Raw genomic sequence first — 18,037 nt, 5'->3', positions numbered from 1 at the left:
GGCTAGATTACATTAGCTGTATCCTTCATATTTCAGAAGATCTGAAAAGCTGAAAATAGATATACATGGTCAGATTTGTTCAGGCAGTTTCACCATAGTGCCGAGCATCTGGCTATGTAGCCACATCTGAGCTTGACTGAGAGAGACCACTCTGGAAGCCTATTGGATCATTGATGATCTGTCGTTCCAATACACCATGTCACCGCCGCACACTCCCCCCCGCTACTCGCTCCCCCACCATGTCACCGCCACCAAAACCCCCCCCCCGCTACTCGCTTCCCCACCGCCACCAAACACCGCCCCCCCCCCTTACTCGCTCCCCCACCATGTCACCCCCCCCGCTACTCGCTCCACCAGAGTTTTGCCTGCCAGGTCTGCATGTCACCTTTCTCTCCTGTCAGCTGCGCTCCTGTTTGTGCGCATGCGCCGCCTACAGTTCCAAGTCGCCAAGTCTGGGCAGGAGTGATGCATTATGGGAATCTTCTCTACCCAGCTCAGTGTTTTTTCTCCGTGTTTGGCTTCAGATCTTCTGAACAGGGGAAATATGGGGAAACTTAGGGGCACTATTGAGACAACTGAAGGTATGCCTGCACCTTGAGATTAACTCTTTATTAGCCTTTCCTTCTCCTTTAAGAGTGGCTTGGATGATTTCATGGAAAATCATAACATTCAAGGCTAAAATATAGGACCCTAAGACATTCTGTGCATGAAAAGGTGGACCGGTCACCCAGGCATAAAAAGCTGTAAAATAAAAGTCCTTTTCAAATTAAACATGAAAACCAAACTCATTTTTTTTTTTATTAACACATCCATACCTACTACAAAAGCATTTAAAAATCCCAGCTGTCAATCATTTATTGCCTGCCCTGCCTCTATGCCTAAGGCATAGAGGCGGGGCAGACAGTTACTTTCACTTTCAATTCAGAACTTAGTTGTTTGCTGCACTTCTCACATTCATTCTCCCTCCTTACCATGTAATTTTGTAACCAGTGCATGGACATGAGCATCAGGTTCCCCCATACTGGAGCAGAAACAAGATTTTGCAAAGATACAAAGCTTGCTTTAATAACAGTGTCCACAAAATGGAGACTGTCTTCAATGGCTGAATTCCAAGGCTTAAGAAAATAAGATTAAAAACATTTTTATAGTGTAAGTGAAGTTTATTTTACTTGACAAAAACAATAGAAAACCATTTGGAATATTTCTTACCTACCAAGAAATGCCCTCCGCTTTAAACAAAACAGTGATTGCAATATATTCAAGCAGGCCAACTTAGTCAAAGTCATCCCCAGTCTGGCCAGTTGTACACTAATTTTTATCTGATTCATAAAAAATTCTACTGCTTTACTATACATTTTACACAGGAACTAAGTTTTACCTGCAACTTACTTGCTTTTAAGGTTAAAACTCCCAAATGGTTGCCTTTTTATTGGCTCCACTGGGATCACCTGACTGTATCTGGGAACGATGAAAGCTACAACAAGGAGCTTGGCCACTGCTCCTGTATAAACTATAGAAAAAAGGGGACGTTGTGCTCCCCACTGAATTTTAAACCATTAGGAAGAGATGCAATGAGGCTGTAAATAAAAAAATCACACAGACTAAGGCACGAGATCCTGTGCATTCACCCATTATCAATATATAAATATGACACTAAGGTAGGTATGGAGGGCTTATGTAGGTTTCACCAAGCCCTCATATGCATTTTGGTACTTCTATCAGCTGGTCATTTGTGCTTCTGTCTAGTTAACAAGAAGAACAGAAAACACTGTATTTCCAGACTAACCTTTATTAGAAGTTACAAGTTGTATATGAAAAAATAAAATGTCACTCCTTAAAAACAAACAACCCAATTTATGATTCAAAATCTCACCAAAATCAAGACTAATAAAAAAAGGAAAAGGAAAAGCATTTGGGATAAACACTTTTAAAGACTCCACAAATATAGTGAAATACAGTGACATTCCAGATGTGGCAATGTTTCCTTACCAAAGTAACTACCCACAAGGAGAACTACATAATATCAGTAATTAATTTAAAGATTTTGACATCTCTACATAATAAAATGAGAGCAAAGCAAACAGCAACTAAGTCTGTGCTGATGGACAGAAAATATATATAAGGAAAAAAAAAAAAGTTGCTTTTGTAACAAAGGCAGTTTTCATCACTACTAGGCAAGATTTAAAGGGCTTTCTTGCTGCCAGGGTAGCAACAAAATTGCATAAGTAAAAGCTACTTAAAAAAAAGGTTGAATTTATTTCATGGGACTCAGACTTATATAGGTGAAAATTTAAATGTCAAAATTACAGAAGTTGTAAGACTGCTGAGAATTTATCCTAGGTATCCAAAAAAAAGCTATAAAACATGCCACAAGTCCTTCCCAACTGGCTGCAGTGGGAAGTGCTGAAAAAAGCAATCCACTAGTTATTGCTGCCTGGATGCATGATGGTGAGGTTTTTTTAAGCTCATGCCAGGGAATTTCCTGTTGCATTCAGTGCAAAACCTGCAATATGAGTTTTTGGGGAACTAGTATTTAAGCAATAGTGATGATTAGAAGCTCTGTAAATTAGTGCATTCAGAACAGAAAATGTTTGACTCAAACTGCACGCTGATCAATAATAAGTTGTGCCTGTTTGTTCTAAAATGTTTTTTCAGCAACTACTGGGCCTCAATGAGTTTAAATCTCAGATCTATTAGTAACTGAGAATCCATAACCAGTACATAGTAGCAGAGTCATGCATTAATGTTATTGCTATTTAAGTTTAACTCTCAATAGCACTTTTTGTATTGGCGGGTGTTAATTTTTTTAGAAATATATATCAAACCTAAGGTCAGGTAACTAAAATCTGTCAATCATGTGGTAGGTTCTGTCTGCATGTCCCTCTCTGCAAAATGACACTTCTTTACAGTTGCAACATGGAGTGTATTTAATGTGGATATTTAATTCTATGTTTAGAGGGTGTAGGCATTGTTCATTAAGCATTCCTTGTCATCAATGGGGCTCCAAATGGCTCCAAAATGTGCATCCCGCTGATTCTTCTTTGCCATCTTGACAAAGAACACAATCATAACAAGCAGCAAGATTCCAGCCAGGATAGCAAGTAATGCAGGTAGCACCACAGCTTAAAAAAAAAAAAAGGAGAAACACATTGTGGTTAGAAATAAAATCATAAAATCATATATGCCTAAACACTCAGACTCACTGGTTTAGTTAATGGCAATATTTTCAATATGAAAAAGTACTGAGCTTGTGTCAAGCAGACACTCCATTTAGATATAAAGCCAAATAAAAGTTACTTGTCAACCCCTTATTTTGTCTTTCAAGGGGCTCTCGGAAGGAAAGCCAGTGTAAGTTACATGTTGCAATGCATTGTAAAACAGGCTCATTTACACTGTTTTTCACTGGCCACCTCTATTCAGTTGTCAGTTTAGGGATATAAGTGGAGAGCAACTAGAGAAACAGACTACAGATTACCTAATGTCCCAAAGCATCAAGGTATGTAGGCATTTATTAGCTTTATAAACATCTGTGTTGCGGACATGGTTTTCTTTCAGAATAAAGGTTATACTACCAAATTAACATATTAGGCCCTAAAAGGGATTTAAGCACCCATTTAAATTCTAAGAGATCTGCACAGTATTGAGCTACTCTTACCAGTAATGGAACGATGTAGCACAGTTTGATCTGAAGTGTGATCATCATCTGAAAAATAGTACAACATTAAAGGATTATCAGTCACCCAGGCTAGAATGTTCAGATACAGTCAGATCTAGGCTTCGGTAAGGCTGCAAGAGATTGGAAGGGTTTCAAGCCAAAATTTTAAATAAACACTCTCATGGGAAACACATCAGTTAATAGAGCTTTCCTATCAGAATCCTGCATTGAAAATTAATTTTTAAAAGCGCAAACAGATTTTTTTTTATATCTAATTTTAAAATTTCACATGGGGCTAGCCATATTCTTCATTTCCCAGGGTGCAACAGCCATATGACTTGTGCTCTGATAAACTTCAGTCACACTTTACTGCTGCACCGCAAATTGGAGTGGTATCACCCCCTCCCTCCCCCAGCATAACAATGGGAAGGTAGCAAGTCCAGCTTGCAACTCCTCCAGTTACATGAAGTAGGAGAAACAATATTTGCCACGTCTGTCTTTGCCCTAATATGTAGCGCTGGCTCCTTCTGAAAACTCAGACACAATGCACGGAGATGGCTGCCTATACACCAATATTACAACTAAAATAAGAATAAACATTTTAAATGGTAGAGTGAATTATTTGCTGTGTAAACAGTGTAATTTAGAAATAAAAATATGATACCATAAAAATCATGACAAAATCTCTTTAAGGAATGGAATGCATCTGAGAAAGAAGGAAACAATGCAGTAATCAAGAAGTCAATTATTATTCATTACCTAAGCGTCCAGCACAATTTTTCACACAGTCTTCCACAGAAAGGTAGTTGTTTTTGTTCCCACGACATCCTCCGTAAGTGAATGCAACACAGGTTGCAGTTGTTACATCATAGTACCAGCGACGGAAAGAAGCACGGCACGGACCAGTCAAACTTGGTGCTGCACAGTACTCTAGCATTAAGAAATCAAAGATATTTTCTAAGTCTTAGCGCACAATCGCAGCATAATTGGGTTATAACTAAAAATTTTTGTGCATCTATAAAAGTCAAAGCTTTGAGTTGGCCATGGGTATTTACAAATACACCTACTACAGCCCTGCTTTTTCTTGTGTACTGAATAAAACTTTAAGGGCAGTTACACATTCCCCACAATGCCCACAGTTTCCTTTGTCGCGGCGCAACTAATCTCCCTGTGTACCCCTGCCCTAAGTGTGAAGACACATAGAGCTACTAGGAGCAGCTACTTCGTCCAATATTCTGTGCGTGTATGGTGGCTTTACAAGACAACCGATATCGCAAAGGCCTTCAATGTCGCCCAAGCAAAATCTACGTTTAGGGCTGAATCAGCAGGTGGAGGTAGAATTCATATTGTTTCTTCCTCCATATATGACGATTCAGCCCTGAACGTCAGTGGAGGGTGGGAACGATCTTTCGTGCGACCAATGGTCGCAGGAAAGATTGCAATTGCTACGTGTAATTCTGGGCCACACTGGCCTATATTTAATGCAGCAAAATATATTAAAACATTTAGCAATTAATCTGACAAAATAAACCCAGAATGCCAATGCAGCCTATCATAGCCTGGTTATGGCACATCAGAACATCCACAAATAACAGATTGTCTAATATATACTAACTGAGCCACATACTGCAGTCTTGTTACCTACTATGGTTTAAATTTTTCTGAACAATATCTCAGGAATCTCATGCTCCTTAATGTTTGTGCAAACTACCCACCACAAATCAGACTAAGATTTGAAATACCAGTTTATAATGAAACACAAAGTCACTACATGCATATACGAACCGCTGAAGCTGCCAGTCATGGGAGCTTGAACTTTTGCAGGCTCTGGTTTGGAAACTAAAAGGAAGGTTGAAAAGAAACAAACAGTGCAGATAATGAACAGAGTAAAATGAATAAATGGAAACATATGCTTTTAAACAGTGCTATATTCCATTTGTTTTTCCTTGAATAGGTGAAACCCTTGACAGGGTTCTACCCAGGATGTTTTTGGAGGGTGCATTGCCCAGCATTTTTTTTTTCTCTCAAAATGACAGTTTTTTCCACACCCACCTCCTTTTTCCCCCCAAGGAGAACGCAGAGATGACATGTTTGAGAAAAAAGAATTAAATCTCAGACATAACCGAGTTGCCATATTGCTTTCTTAGATTTAAAAAGTGTTATTTACTCTTATAATTTTCCTTTCAAGACTTTGGCAAATAACTTTTACTACAGTTTTGTATTCAGTGCTGCCATTAGACTCATCCACTTATCTCAGTTTTCTGCATATATATATATATATATATATATATATATATATATATATATATATATATATATCTCACTGGCTCTCAGTTTCCTCAGTTTAACAATGAAACTGCACCCTATATTATTACAATACTGTTCCTCCTTTTCTTCACTTCCCCTCTCATTCTACTTCAAACTGCAAGACTTCTCTGAATCTTCTGCCTGTCTGTCTCTTCTGTCCCAAATGACTCAGCTTCTCCCCTTCTCTACAAACTTTCAAGCACTCCCTTGTGTTTAAAGAAACCTGTTTGAGTCACCCTGATTATCAGCAGAATTAAACAATATCTACTGATAGATACCAACATCTTTATCTAAGGAAACAATTTTAACATATACATAAAAAATATTTGATCACATGCAGACATAGCTATATATCTATCAGGCCAGATAAATTTTTTTAAAATGACAAAGAATTTTGACTTTTTATTTTTTAAAGGCTCCTGGAGTGCACCTGTTTTTCCTTGATTTATTGCACTGGTAATGGCAAAAAATGTGCCGCATAGCTTTCTAGCCTTAAGAGAGTATAATGCGACAAGTGAACTCACCAATACACCTGTCTGCGCATTCCTGCACAGATTTATGGTTGTTTTCAGTGCCGCCACATCCACCATATGTAAAAGATATGCAGTTCTGTGATTCAGCATCAAAGTACCAACGAGGGAAGGAAGCTCGGCAGTTGCCTATTACGCCTTTCCCAGTACAAGCTAGGAGTAAAAACGGAACAGTGCAGTACGGGTGTTTATATTACTGAGCCATAAAATAGCCAAGAGAATTATAATTTTTAGATTTTCTATCAGTACAAACAATTATATTTGCTAGACTACAGGGTACAGCTTTTTCCATGCAGTTGACTAATTATTCAGTACAGTGGTTTTAGGTTTTACAATACAGTTAATGATAGATACGGGTACAAATAATAAAGTAAAGCACTATAGCAGGCTGGGAGGCAAAAAAAAAAAAATCTTTTAGTGCAAAAGGTAGCCTGTATGCCTTAAGCCAGACACTCATGTTCTAAATTATTCAAAAGAAATGTGTACTGGCCCTTTATGAACAGATTGAGGCTGACTATGGTTTCAATCAGTACAGACACTACAGCATACCATAGAATAGCATTTCCATTTTAACATAATAGGAAGGAAGCAGATGCCAGCAAACAAAAAAGTGAGCCCTTATTTTAGAAAACTGAGAAGCTGGGCATTAATCCACTTTTAAAATCCTTTGTGTACAGCAAAGGGATTAATGATCTTATGTTCTGATGCTCCAATGCCATGTAATTCAAACAAGTTTTAATATTTCATCATGACCCTTAAGAAATAAACAGCAGATAGAAATATACTTAGTGTCGCAGGGAGTCTCACTGCAGACCAGTGGTTTAAAGGATAAGTCAGTCTTATCAGCTCTGAGAACAACATACCTTTCTCTATTATAAGCAGCTGAACTGCAGCTCTTACTTTTTTTCTAGCATAAAGGTCTGCCCTTTTTTGCTTTCTGAGCCCTCCTCTCTCAGGCTATGAAGACCTCAAAGAGGTGCCTACTGGGCATCCCCACTGCCTCTGCTACAAGTAAAATCAATTAGGCATGCACAGCAGGCACGTCTTTGAGGTCATCAGTCAGAGAGAGGAATGCTCAAAGCACAAGGGAAGGAGCTTTATGTCTGTAATAGAGAAACAAAATAAATATGGATGCAGGAAGAGGTGTTATTCTGGAGGCTGTACACAGTCATTTTAGAGACCTCTAAACATAAAGAGCAGCCTAAAATCTTTTCAAGACATTAAAAAATATAAATCTAACAGGGACATAAAAAGGCTGACATGGGCAGCCAAACAAATATATAACAGTGTGACTATCATCCCTGTTATGTGATGAATTATAACCTATGTAATGTAACATGTGTACCATGGTTCCTAGGCGGCGGTAAAGCTGCCTTAACACCAGCAAATTCTTTCTTATAGCCTACTGTTGCTGAAATACAAAAGCAGGTAAAAAAGGATTGATGTTTTCAATACAGGTATAGGATTCCTTTTTCGGAAACCCATTATCCAGGAAGTTCCGAATTACGGAAAGGCCATCGCCCATAGACTCCATTACAAGCAAATAATTCTAATTTTTATAAATGATTTCCTCTTTCTCTTAAATAATAAAACAGTACCTTGTATTTGATCCCAACTAAGATATAATAAATCCTTATTGGAGGCAAAACAAGCCTCTTGGGTTTATTCAATATTTAAATAATGTTTAGCAGATTTAAGCCATGGAGATCCAAATTACGGAAAGATCCCTTATCCGGAAAACAGGTCCCATACCTGTATTAACTGGGAAAAGAATAAACCAGATGGGGGATAATTTTTACAGCCCTTTTGCTACCAAACTACATGTCAGAATTCTCTGAGCAGTAAATAAGCATTTGAAGCAACGGATATTGGATGCTCTTGTAGGAGTGGCAGAATACTGATGGAAAAATGCAGAATATGGAGGAGGCACATTAGCTTAGATGTACACATGAATAAGAGACAATGAAATGCAAATTTTACAGATTGCATTATATGTGAAATAGAACCTGTGCCTAATCGTAGGACAGAGACATACCTGGGTCTGAATTTGCTTCCGCCATACGTTTACTTGGTGGCAAGATATCATTAGACATTTCAGCTGTATGAAATAGAAACACAGAACGTGAAAAACAGTCTCCTAGCTCAGGAAAGAGGCAAGCTGCAAAATTCTTTATTTGGTCACTGTTAAATAACTTGCTGGATGTAAAAGGAGCAATGGTGCATTTTAAACTTAACTGATGGCAAAAGTATGATTATTAGCATAATCATGTTAGGTACATAATACAGGGCTAAAGTAATTAGGCAAACTGCATTGGAAAGTGCAGTTTATGAATAATGAGACTACTTTTTATGAGGTCTAATAGCAGCATCAACCACTGCTCCTGTCCACTCTGTCTTGTGTATGCCCCAGCAAGCACAGCATCAGCCTTCTCAAGATGTAAACCCAAAAGTATGTATTTTAGTACCAGAGCCCTCCCCATGTGGATTGACAGGCCAATGCTGTGCCTGTCAGTGCATACAAAAGATGGGGTAGATGGGAGTAGATCTGGGGTAGATCTAGCGTAGCTACACTAGAGAAGAGAATGCTGTGTGACACTGCCATAAGAACAATTCATAAAAGTTTTCAACCTACTACTTTTATTAAATGTATCATTGTTATGAATACATTGCTGATCCATACTTTTTTCCCAACTATGTCCAATTTATGATGTGGAGTGCAATAAAACTTTTTTTAAATTTTGCCAATACTGATTAAATCTTACTTTTGGACCATATGAAAATTAGGCTACAGAAGGGTTAAAGAGAACCCCACTTTGTGCACGGTTAAGGATGTTCAACTGTGCTTATATTATGAAAAGTCATGTGATTTTAAGGATTCAGTTCAGCCAGGCATGTGGATTTGGCAGAATCCTGCTGAAAAAGGCCAAACCAAATCCTGGATTCAGAGCATCCCTACACCCAAGCAATTTTCCAGTTTTGGTGATGGGTAACAAAATGCTTGGAAGTATTCCTCACTTATTTCAATGGCAATCACATGGACCATTGCATCAATTAGTAGATCAGGCAACAATGGATCCAGGTGAGTGAACTAAAATGAATTATATAATTACAATAATGAAAAATTATATATATTAGACACTACCTGTTACTCCAGCACATTTATTCATGCACACCTCCTCGCCAATATGATTGTTTAGGTTCCCTTTGCAGCCCCCATAAGTAAAGTTTTCGCAGGTCTGGGTATTTGGGTTGTACCACCACCTTTCAAAAGCAGCTCTGCATGGTCCTGTGACAGCTTCTGGTAAACAGAAATCTGGGGGGGAAAGAAATTGAGAGAGCATGGGTTATATTACTGAAAAAAATCACTGAATAGCCCCATACTCTGGAACTTTAATGTTTTAAAAACAGACAGTATGCAATCTGCATGTTCAATGTAATTGAGCAAAGTGTTCATCTCAAATCTCATCCTAATTAACTAAATCAAGATGGGCTCTAGGGCAGTGATCCCCAACCAGTGGCTCGTGAGCAACATGTTGCTCCCCACCCCCTTGGTTTTGGTTGAATAAAAAGATTTACTATCAAATAAAGCCTCCTGTAAGCCGATAGTGTGCATAGAGGCTGCCTAATAGCCAATCTTAGCCCTTATTTTGCATCTCCATGAACTTTTTTGGTGCTTGTGTTGCTCTTTTTATATTTTATTGTGGCTCACGTGTAAGAAAGGTTGGGGATCCCTGATCTAGGGCAAAAAACATGCATCCTCCTAAAATCTCACACCAACTGGTCTTGAGAATGGGCCCACCCAGCTACTGCTTTAAGCACCCCAGAGTTTGGGAACAACTGGCTTATTAAATAAAACAATTTCCACAGGAACAAGGTAGGTATGAAGCCAATCTCTACAGTAATATATCTTGCTCATTCATTGTGCAGCTGGAATGGCTTTTAGGATAGCAATGAATAATATTATTGGGGTTGGGATTTGGGATCTCAGCTACCGCAGGTGACCAATCCCCAACAGCAATAAAATGTATTGGCGATGGAAAGGCATACACAGTGCTTCACTTTCCAAACTCGCCATTTCCTGCAAATGCCTTGCCACCAGAGATTTACTTTATTGCCAGTGGGAAGGCATTACAGAACATTGATCCACTGCGGTAACCGAGATTTAACCGCGGATGTGCCCCCAGGTGCCACTGCAACCGCGGATGTGCCCCCATGTGCATTAGTGGCATATCACTTGAAGATGTATGGCTTTGCAAATCTCATAACCCTTAGCAGGAAAAGGAATGGTTGACACATTTCCCATTTGCACTGAATGAGTGGAGGATGGCAGTGATATGTTCAAAAATAATAAACAGGGGGAGACAAAATCATATGCCGAATCATTTGCCTTAATCATCTTCTCAGCAAGACCTAAAGTTATATTAAGTCTTTTAGTTATAGAAATAGCAACTTTATTAAACATAAAATATCACAAGAATGCCTTCCTATTATTCTACCACACCACAGTAACATATGACAGAAGGATCTCAAGACTAAACTACTCAAGTAGCTCTCTTAGTGAAAAGGTTTGTGTTTGCTGGTGAGGGAATGGAACACCAGTGCTTTCTGTAAAATCCCATTAGCCAGACAGCTCATGGCGTTTCACAAGACAGGTTAAACTGGTTTTATGTAGATGGATGACTTGACTGCATAAAGACAATTCACCAAAAGGGAGAGGCTGTCACAAATAAGTACAATGTACTTTTACAAAGGGCAACTATATAAAAATGTGATCATAAGGGCTAACAAATGTTCACAATACTCATGACTAACAAAAATGTAGACCCACCAACCTAATGTTTTAAGCTAATGGCATATGGGTGTTTACCCACCAATACCCCCCTCAGCATAAAACATCAGTGATCATAAAGCCATAAAGGTCACCAATACTACTGAACTACATTGGGGATGCTGAGAAATGCCTCTGCTTACATTCAAATCAGTGTTTTAGCAGAGGTGACTTCCAGTATCCCCATGGCAAGGTACTTTCTGGCATTTTGTAACCATGCCCAGGGGTATAGCACCAGCCCGGGGTACCTGGAGCGATGCGCTTCCTCCTTCTGGCTTCGTTTAGCTGCGACTATCACAAGAGGCGCATGCGCAGTAGAGTGAAAAGCGGACTTCTCTGTTAAAGTTCAGCTTTTTCACTCTACTGCGCATGCGCGCACGAGTGATACAGGAAGGAGGAAGCGCTGTATGTACCCCAGGCTGGTGCTGTTCTCTCCTAACAGGGGCACCAGCCCGGGGTACAAGGTAGGCGATTTAAGTCACTTGGGGGTGCCTAACATTTTGCCTTTCCTTCTCCTTTAAATTGGGGGGGGGGAAAGGCTGCACCCTATACATACTTATTGCTTTTGAAAACACAAAAATCTGGCAAAGAAAATCTGCCATATATGCTTTACAAAATTTTCAAACACTAAATTATTTTTGGGATCTCCGAGTGAATTCAAAAAGGACAAGATATTTGCAAGAGATTCTATTTTAATTATTATAATAGAGGCATTATTTAGTATATTGACACCTGAATAAAGGACATGGTTAGCCAATCAAATGCGGTCCACATTTCTGAACTGTAAACCTTAGTTGCTAGTCAGTATCCAAGCTTCATTTAATATCTAATTTATTATGTTATGACTCTTGGCACGTGTTTCACTGCCTGAATTTCTCTGCCATTTTATCATCTTAGGCAATAATGTAATAACCTTTATACTACTTTTGTTATGTTTTATATCCGAGTTGTACCCTATGACCCTGGCAAGACAAAAGCATTTTACAGTTTTGGATTAGTGGCAGTAATCCTTCAAAATATAAAGACCAATAACAAATTTTGCAGAATGGCAATATATAACATCATGCTAAAGGTTCATTTTAATATGTACATCTCTTTTAAAATGTATTTTTGCTTAAAGGAGAAGGAAAGGCACAATCACTGGGGGGTAGCAAAATATTAGGCACCCCCCTTACTTTATACCCCGTGCTGGTGTTCCTGTTAGGAGAAAACCACACCAGCCCAGGGTAACTGCAAGAGTGCGATCCTCTTCCTTATTTTGTCTTTCCACCACTTGCATATGAACAGCAGAGTGAAAAGCCGAACTTTAACAAAAAAGTTGAAGAGGATAGCTCATAGTTTTAAGAATTAGATCCAGGTGAGCAAGGGAATATAAGGTGATAAATACTATTTTTAATTGCAATTAGGTTTACAAATAACTAATATACATTTTCTTTCATGGTGCAAGATGAAACTTTGGGTGGAGTTCCACTTTAATCTTATTGCAAGGCCAATTTTGCCCTGTGGGCAGTTTAAGGGAACACATTTATTACAGGTTACAATTGCATTGAAGTCAGTTACTGCACTTACAGGTCCTGAATTGGCAGGTTCGCCCCACCAATAATAATATAACTACTACTAATATCATCAACCTCATCAATATATATACAGTGGATATCAAAAGTCTACACACCCCTGGTAAAATGTCAGGTTCCTGTGCTGTATAAAAATGAGACAAAGATAAATCATTTTAGAACTTTTTCCACCTTTAATGTGACCTATAAACTGTACCACTCAATTGAAAAACAAACTGAAATCTTTTAGGTGGAGGGAAGAAAACCAAAAAAACGAAAATAATGTGGTTGCATAAAAAGTGTGCACACCCTCTAACTGGGGATGTAGCTGTGTTCAGAATTAAGCAATGACATTCAAAATAATGTTAAATCGGAGTCAGCATCACCTTCCATCATTAACAGTGCCTCCGATTAACCCCAAATAAAGTTCAGCTGCTCTAGCTGGTCTTTCCTGAAATTTTTTTAGTCGCTCCCACAGCAAAAGCCATGGTCCACGGAGAGCTTCCAAAGCATCAGAGGGATCTCATTGTTAAAAGATATCAGTCAGGAGAAGGGTACAAAAGAATTTCCAAGGCATTAGATATACCATGGAACACAGTGAAGATAGTCATCACCAAGTGGAGAAAATATGGCAAAACAGTGACATTACCAAGAACTGGACATCCCTCCAAAATTGATGAAAAGACGAGAAGAAAACTGGTCAGGGAGGCTACCAAGAGGCCTACAGCAACATTAAAGGAACTGCAGGAATATCTGGCAAGTACTGGCTGTGTGGTACATGAGACACCAATCTCCTATATTCTTCATATGTCTGGGCTATGGGGAAGAGTGGCAAGACGAAAGCCTTTTCTTACGAAGAAAAACATCCAAGCCAGGCTACATTTTGCAAAAACACATCTGAAGTCTCCGAAAAGCATGTGGGAAAAGGTGTTATGGTCTGATGAAACCAAGGTTGAACTTTCTGGCCATAATTCCAAACAAATATGTTTGGCACAAAAACAATAATGAACACCATACCCACAGTGAAGCATGGTGGTGGCAGCATCATGCTTTGGGGCTGTTTTTCTTCAGCTGGAACTGGGGCCTTAGTTAAGATAGAGGGAATTATGAACAGTTCCAAATACCAGTCAATATTGGCACAAAACCTTCAGGCTTCTGCTAGAAAGCTGAACATGAGGAGGAACTTCATCTTTCAGCATGACAATGACCCAAAGCATACATCCAAATCAACAAAGGAATGGCTTCACCAGAAGGAGATTAAAGTTTTGGAATGGCCCAACCAATTGAAAATCTGTGGGGGATCTGAGGAGGGTACATACATACATACTTATTAAATTGGTCATGTATTTACTGAAAAAAATATTATCCAAAAAATATGATCCAAGTGAATCGTGCTCTCAGTATCTGGTGTATGTCCCTTGTGCAGCAATAACTGCAACTAAAACATTTGTGATAACTGTTGATCAGTTCTGCACATCAACACGGATAACTTTAGCCCATTCCTTCATATGTTTGAAGGTTTCCTCACATGAGCCTCTCACTTTAGGTATGTCCACAACATTTCAATTGAATTAAGGTCAGGACTTTGACTTGGCCATTCAAGAGCATTCACTTTATTCTTCCTTAACCATTCTTTGGTAGAATAACTTGTGTGTTTAGGATCGTCGTTTTGCTGCATGACCCACTGTCCCTTGAGATTTAGTTCACGGATAAATGTCTAGACGTTTTCCTTTCAAATTCTATGGTTTACTTCAGAATATATTGTTCCATCAATGATGGCAAGCTGTCCAATGCCCAGATTCAGCAAAACAGGCCCAAACTAGAACACTCCCACCACCATGTTTCACGGGATACAGTTCTTATGCTGGAATGCAGTTTTTTTTTTTCTCCAAATGAAGAAGTGGCTTTCTCTTGCTACCATGCCATACACACCATTGCTGATAGTGGACTCGTAAACATCAACATAGAAGTTATCCTGGGTTCCTTTGTAACCTCTTGGATTATTAGACACCTCGTAGTTGGAGTTATTTGTGATGGTTGACCATTTCTGGCTAGGGTGACAATAGTCTTGAATTTTCTCCATTTGCACACAATCTGACTATTAATTGTTGGAGTCCAAACTCTTAAGAGGTTAGTCTTGTAACCTTTTCCAGATTTATGGGCATCAACCACTTTTTCTGAGGTCCTTAGACACCTCCTTTGTTCAAGCCATGATACACATCCACAGATGTGTTGTGCCAGAGATCAGGCTTTGCTGGATCTTTAAAACAGGGTCTCTCACTCAAACCTGATTGTCATCCCATTGACTAAAACAACAGACTTTGATTTCACCTTCAAATTAGATGATACTCCTTATTTTTGCCACACGCAATGCATTCACATGACTTTAAAAGTGAACAAAAAGTTGATCAAAGTACAGTCTCCTTCGAGACTGACAAAGGTCACAGATATTTTAATACATTGCTTTAATGCATTGCTTTTTCCTATATATGATTTGCACAGATTCAGTAAGTGTGTTGCACTTAATGCTTGAGGAATGTGTGTAAGGCCCTTGATTAAAAATGTTGTCCAACACCAATGTATAATGCTCCACCTTCACACAACTAAGATGAACTAAGCAGCCACCGATAGATACATAAGCAAACGCAGCAGTTATGAATCTTACACATGAACAAAACTTGATTTTTTTGTAGTACAATGGCATAATAAATGGGGTAAACTCCCCAGTCTCTATTCCTTCTTTTTTCTATGCTTTCAGACAACTGCCATTTTACTCTGAGGGAGGAGAGTGGTGGGGGAAAACACATTAAATCCAACATGCGTGCCGACAGCTGAAAAAATGCACCAAGTGCCACCAGCCTAAACGATGTTGTTTGTCAGTCTATACACAGGCGGATTCTGGTACAAAGATGCATACTTCCACATTTTCTGTGGTGGAATCTGTCCGTGTGTGTGCACTGACAGACCAATGCTGTGCCTGTGCTGGCAGATACAGGATGTAAGTCAACAATTCAAGTTTTTGCACTGCCTTTCACTGACCTTGGTGTTAGATTTAAATTTGTTAAACTAACTTAAAACTATACAGGTATGGGACCCGTTATCCAGAATGCCTGGGGTTTTTGGATAAGGGATATTTCCATAATTTTGATCTCCATAACTTAAAGTCTGCTAAAAATCATTTAAATATTGAATAAACCCAAAAGGCCTCCAATAAGGATTAATTATATCTTAGCTGGGATCAAGTACAAGGTACTGTTTTATTATTAAAGAGAAAAAGGAAATCATTTATAAACATTAGAATTATTTGCTTGTAATGGAGTCTATGGGAGACGGCCTTCCCATAGTTCTAAACTTTTCACTACCACCTTCCTATGTATGAATTAAAAGGGACACCATAAAAAGTAATTACTTTGCCAGGATACAATGCACATGGTTTAATGTGTCACTTTTCTGGTTGCACCAGTCATGCTCAGTCTCACAATTACTAGGTTAATGGTCTGCAATTCCAAAGAGTATATAGAAAACCTAAATAAGAACAAGACAACTATATTCTCAATTTCTTTCCGCTTATCCCCACACATTACAGCTTGAGTGGAAAATAAAGATGTTAAACTCCCAAATCCAAATTTCCAAAGTTAAAGTACTGTAGGCACACAACAAGCTGGTTTCCTGATCAGTGTTACCCAGAATCTCCCTTTTCCTCTGATCTATTCCGTTCTCACGGGCTAGGGGTAAGGAAACATTCAGCCTCTGGGGTTGGGGTACTATTATGCCTTTGGCTATAAGTGGACTGGATTGGATAACGCCATGCCCTGGGCCCGTTACCTACTGCAAGTTATATTACCTTTCAGGGTGGGTGTTGGCCCAATGTCCTTTCTGCGATAACTTCTGGTTCCTTCCTTGCTCTCCAGTTCACACATATTGAAGCCACTATACAGACAGCCGATCAGTTTGCAGCTTCCCTCTTCCATCACAGCCAAGTCGCAGTGCTCAGTGGAGCAGCAAAGTTCCCAACACTCCTGCTCGGAGCTGGCGTTCCCTGAGGAGACAAGCTCATTCATCGCCTGCCGAGCCGGTGTACCCACTTCTGGCAGACAGAACCCATCCAACACCTCGTATCCGTCACATGCTGGCTGCTGCGCCAGTGCCAAAGGGAATATAAGCAGCAGAAGCCCACCCAGCCACGCCGCCATTACTATAGGGATCCGCGTAGGCGGACTGTGCAAGTCAAACTGAGTCTGCTGATTGATTAGAAACCCAGTTGTTTATATTGGGCCCGCCTCTGCCTGACCGGTATACGCGAATCAGTACCCTTGCTCTCAATAAGCCTGATGCGCCTCAGGGAATGCAGTCACAGAAATATTTTCGATCACCCCCCGATTAGCTGAGGTATTGATCAATTGCTCCGAATGGTGCGCAACACCCACCAGCCCGACTTCCTCGAACTATTCTTGTGACTCCTTCACTTACGGCTCCAGTTCCTGTTTCTCTTAGAACACGTCCCGCCGTGACGTCACGCCCAGGTATATCAGCGCCCCGCCCACACACAGGTGATCAACAAGGAGCAGCACCGGCCTTTTCCTGTTTACCTGCTGCTTTCTCCGCCTTCTAAAGCAGCTTATGGGAAACTGGTTTCGGTTAGTGGGAGGTCGGATAGACGAAGGATTAGGTTTCAGTGTCCCAGCAGGTGCTTTATTACATGTGTCATCGGTTCTGGGAGTAATCTGCTAACTATTAACTTAAAGTGCCAGTAGGATTATCCGTCTGTGTAGCAATGCGATTAATCAGTAATGTATAAAGCTACATTTATATAGGGTGCCCTTCACTTTTCAATATAGTTATACATATATTCATACAGATTGGCCTTAGGTCAATTGGGCCTAAGAGGGCACCGCACTAATGGGAATAATCACATTAAGGTGTCCAGCCCACCCCAAACAACTATTGTCTGATAATGTTCTGGGACACACAAAGTGGGCACTGCATTCATACTGCTGTCCTGGTGTACACAGTCTTTCACAATGTATAGCAGGGGTCCCCAACCTTTTTTACTGGAGAGCCACAGTCAAATGTAAAAAGACTTGCAGAGCAACACAAGCACCATAAAAGTTTGTGGAGGTGCCAAATAAGGGCTAAGACTGGCTATTGGGCAGCCTCTATGCAC

At 39.7% G+C, this 18,037-nt stretch overlaps 1 protein-coding gene across 1 annotated transcript; it reads right to left on the bottom strand.

Moving 5' to 3' along the window:
* Positions 1 to 1,773: 1,773 nt before the first annotated feature.
* On the bottom strand, positions 1,774 to 17,262 carry spint2 (serine peptidase inhibitor, Kunitz type, 2). The gene is given in 8 exon segments (NM_001045612.2): positions 1,774 to 3,122; positions 3,656 to 3,703; positions 4,415 to 4,585; positions 5,441 to 5,494; positions 6,487 to 6,645; positions 8,528 to 8,590; positions 9,635 to 9,805; positions 16,718 to 17,262. Coding segments are annotated over 8 exon segments (1,185 nt in total). The 5' UTR covers positions 17,067 to 17,262; the 3' UTR covers positions 1,774 to 2,952.
* Positions 17,263 to 18,037: the final 775 nt, after the last annotated feature.

This window comes from Xenopus tropicalis, chromosome 8 (assembly GCF_000004195.4).
Source record: "Xenopus tropicalis strain Nigerian chromosome 8, UCB_Xtro_10.0, whole genome shotgun sequence".
NCBI lineage: Eukaryota > Metazoa > Chordata > Amphibia > Anura > Pipidae > Xenopus > Xenopus tropicalis.
This window is presented reverse-complemented; position numbering and strand designations above follow the sequence as displayed.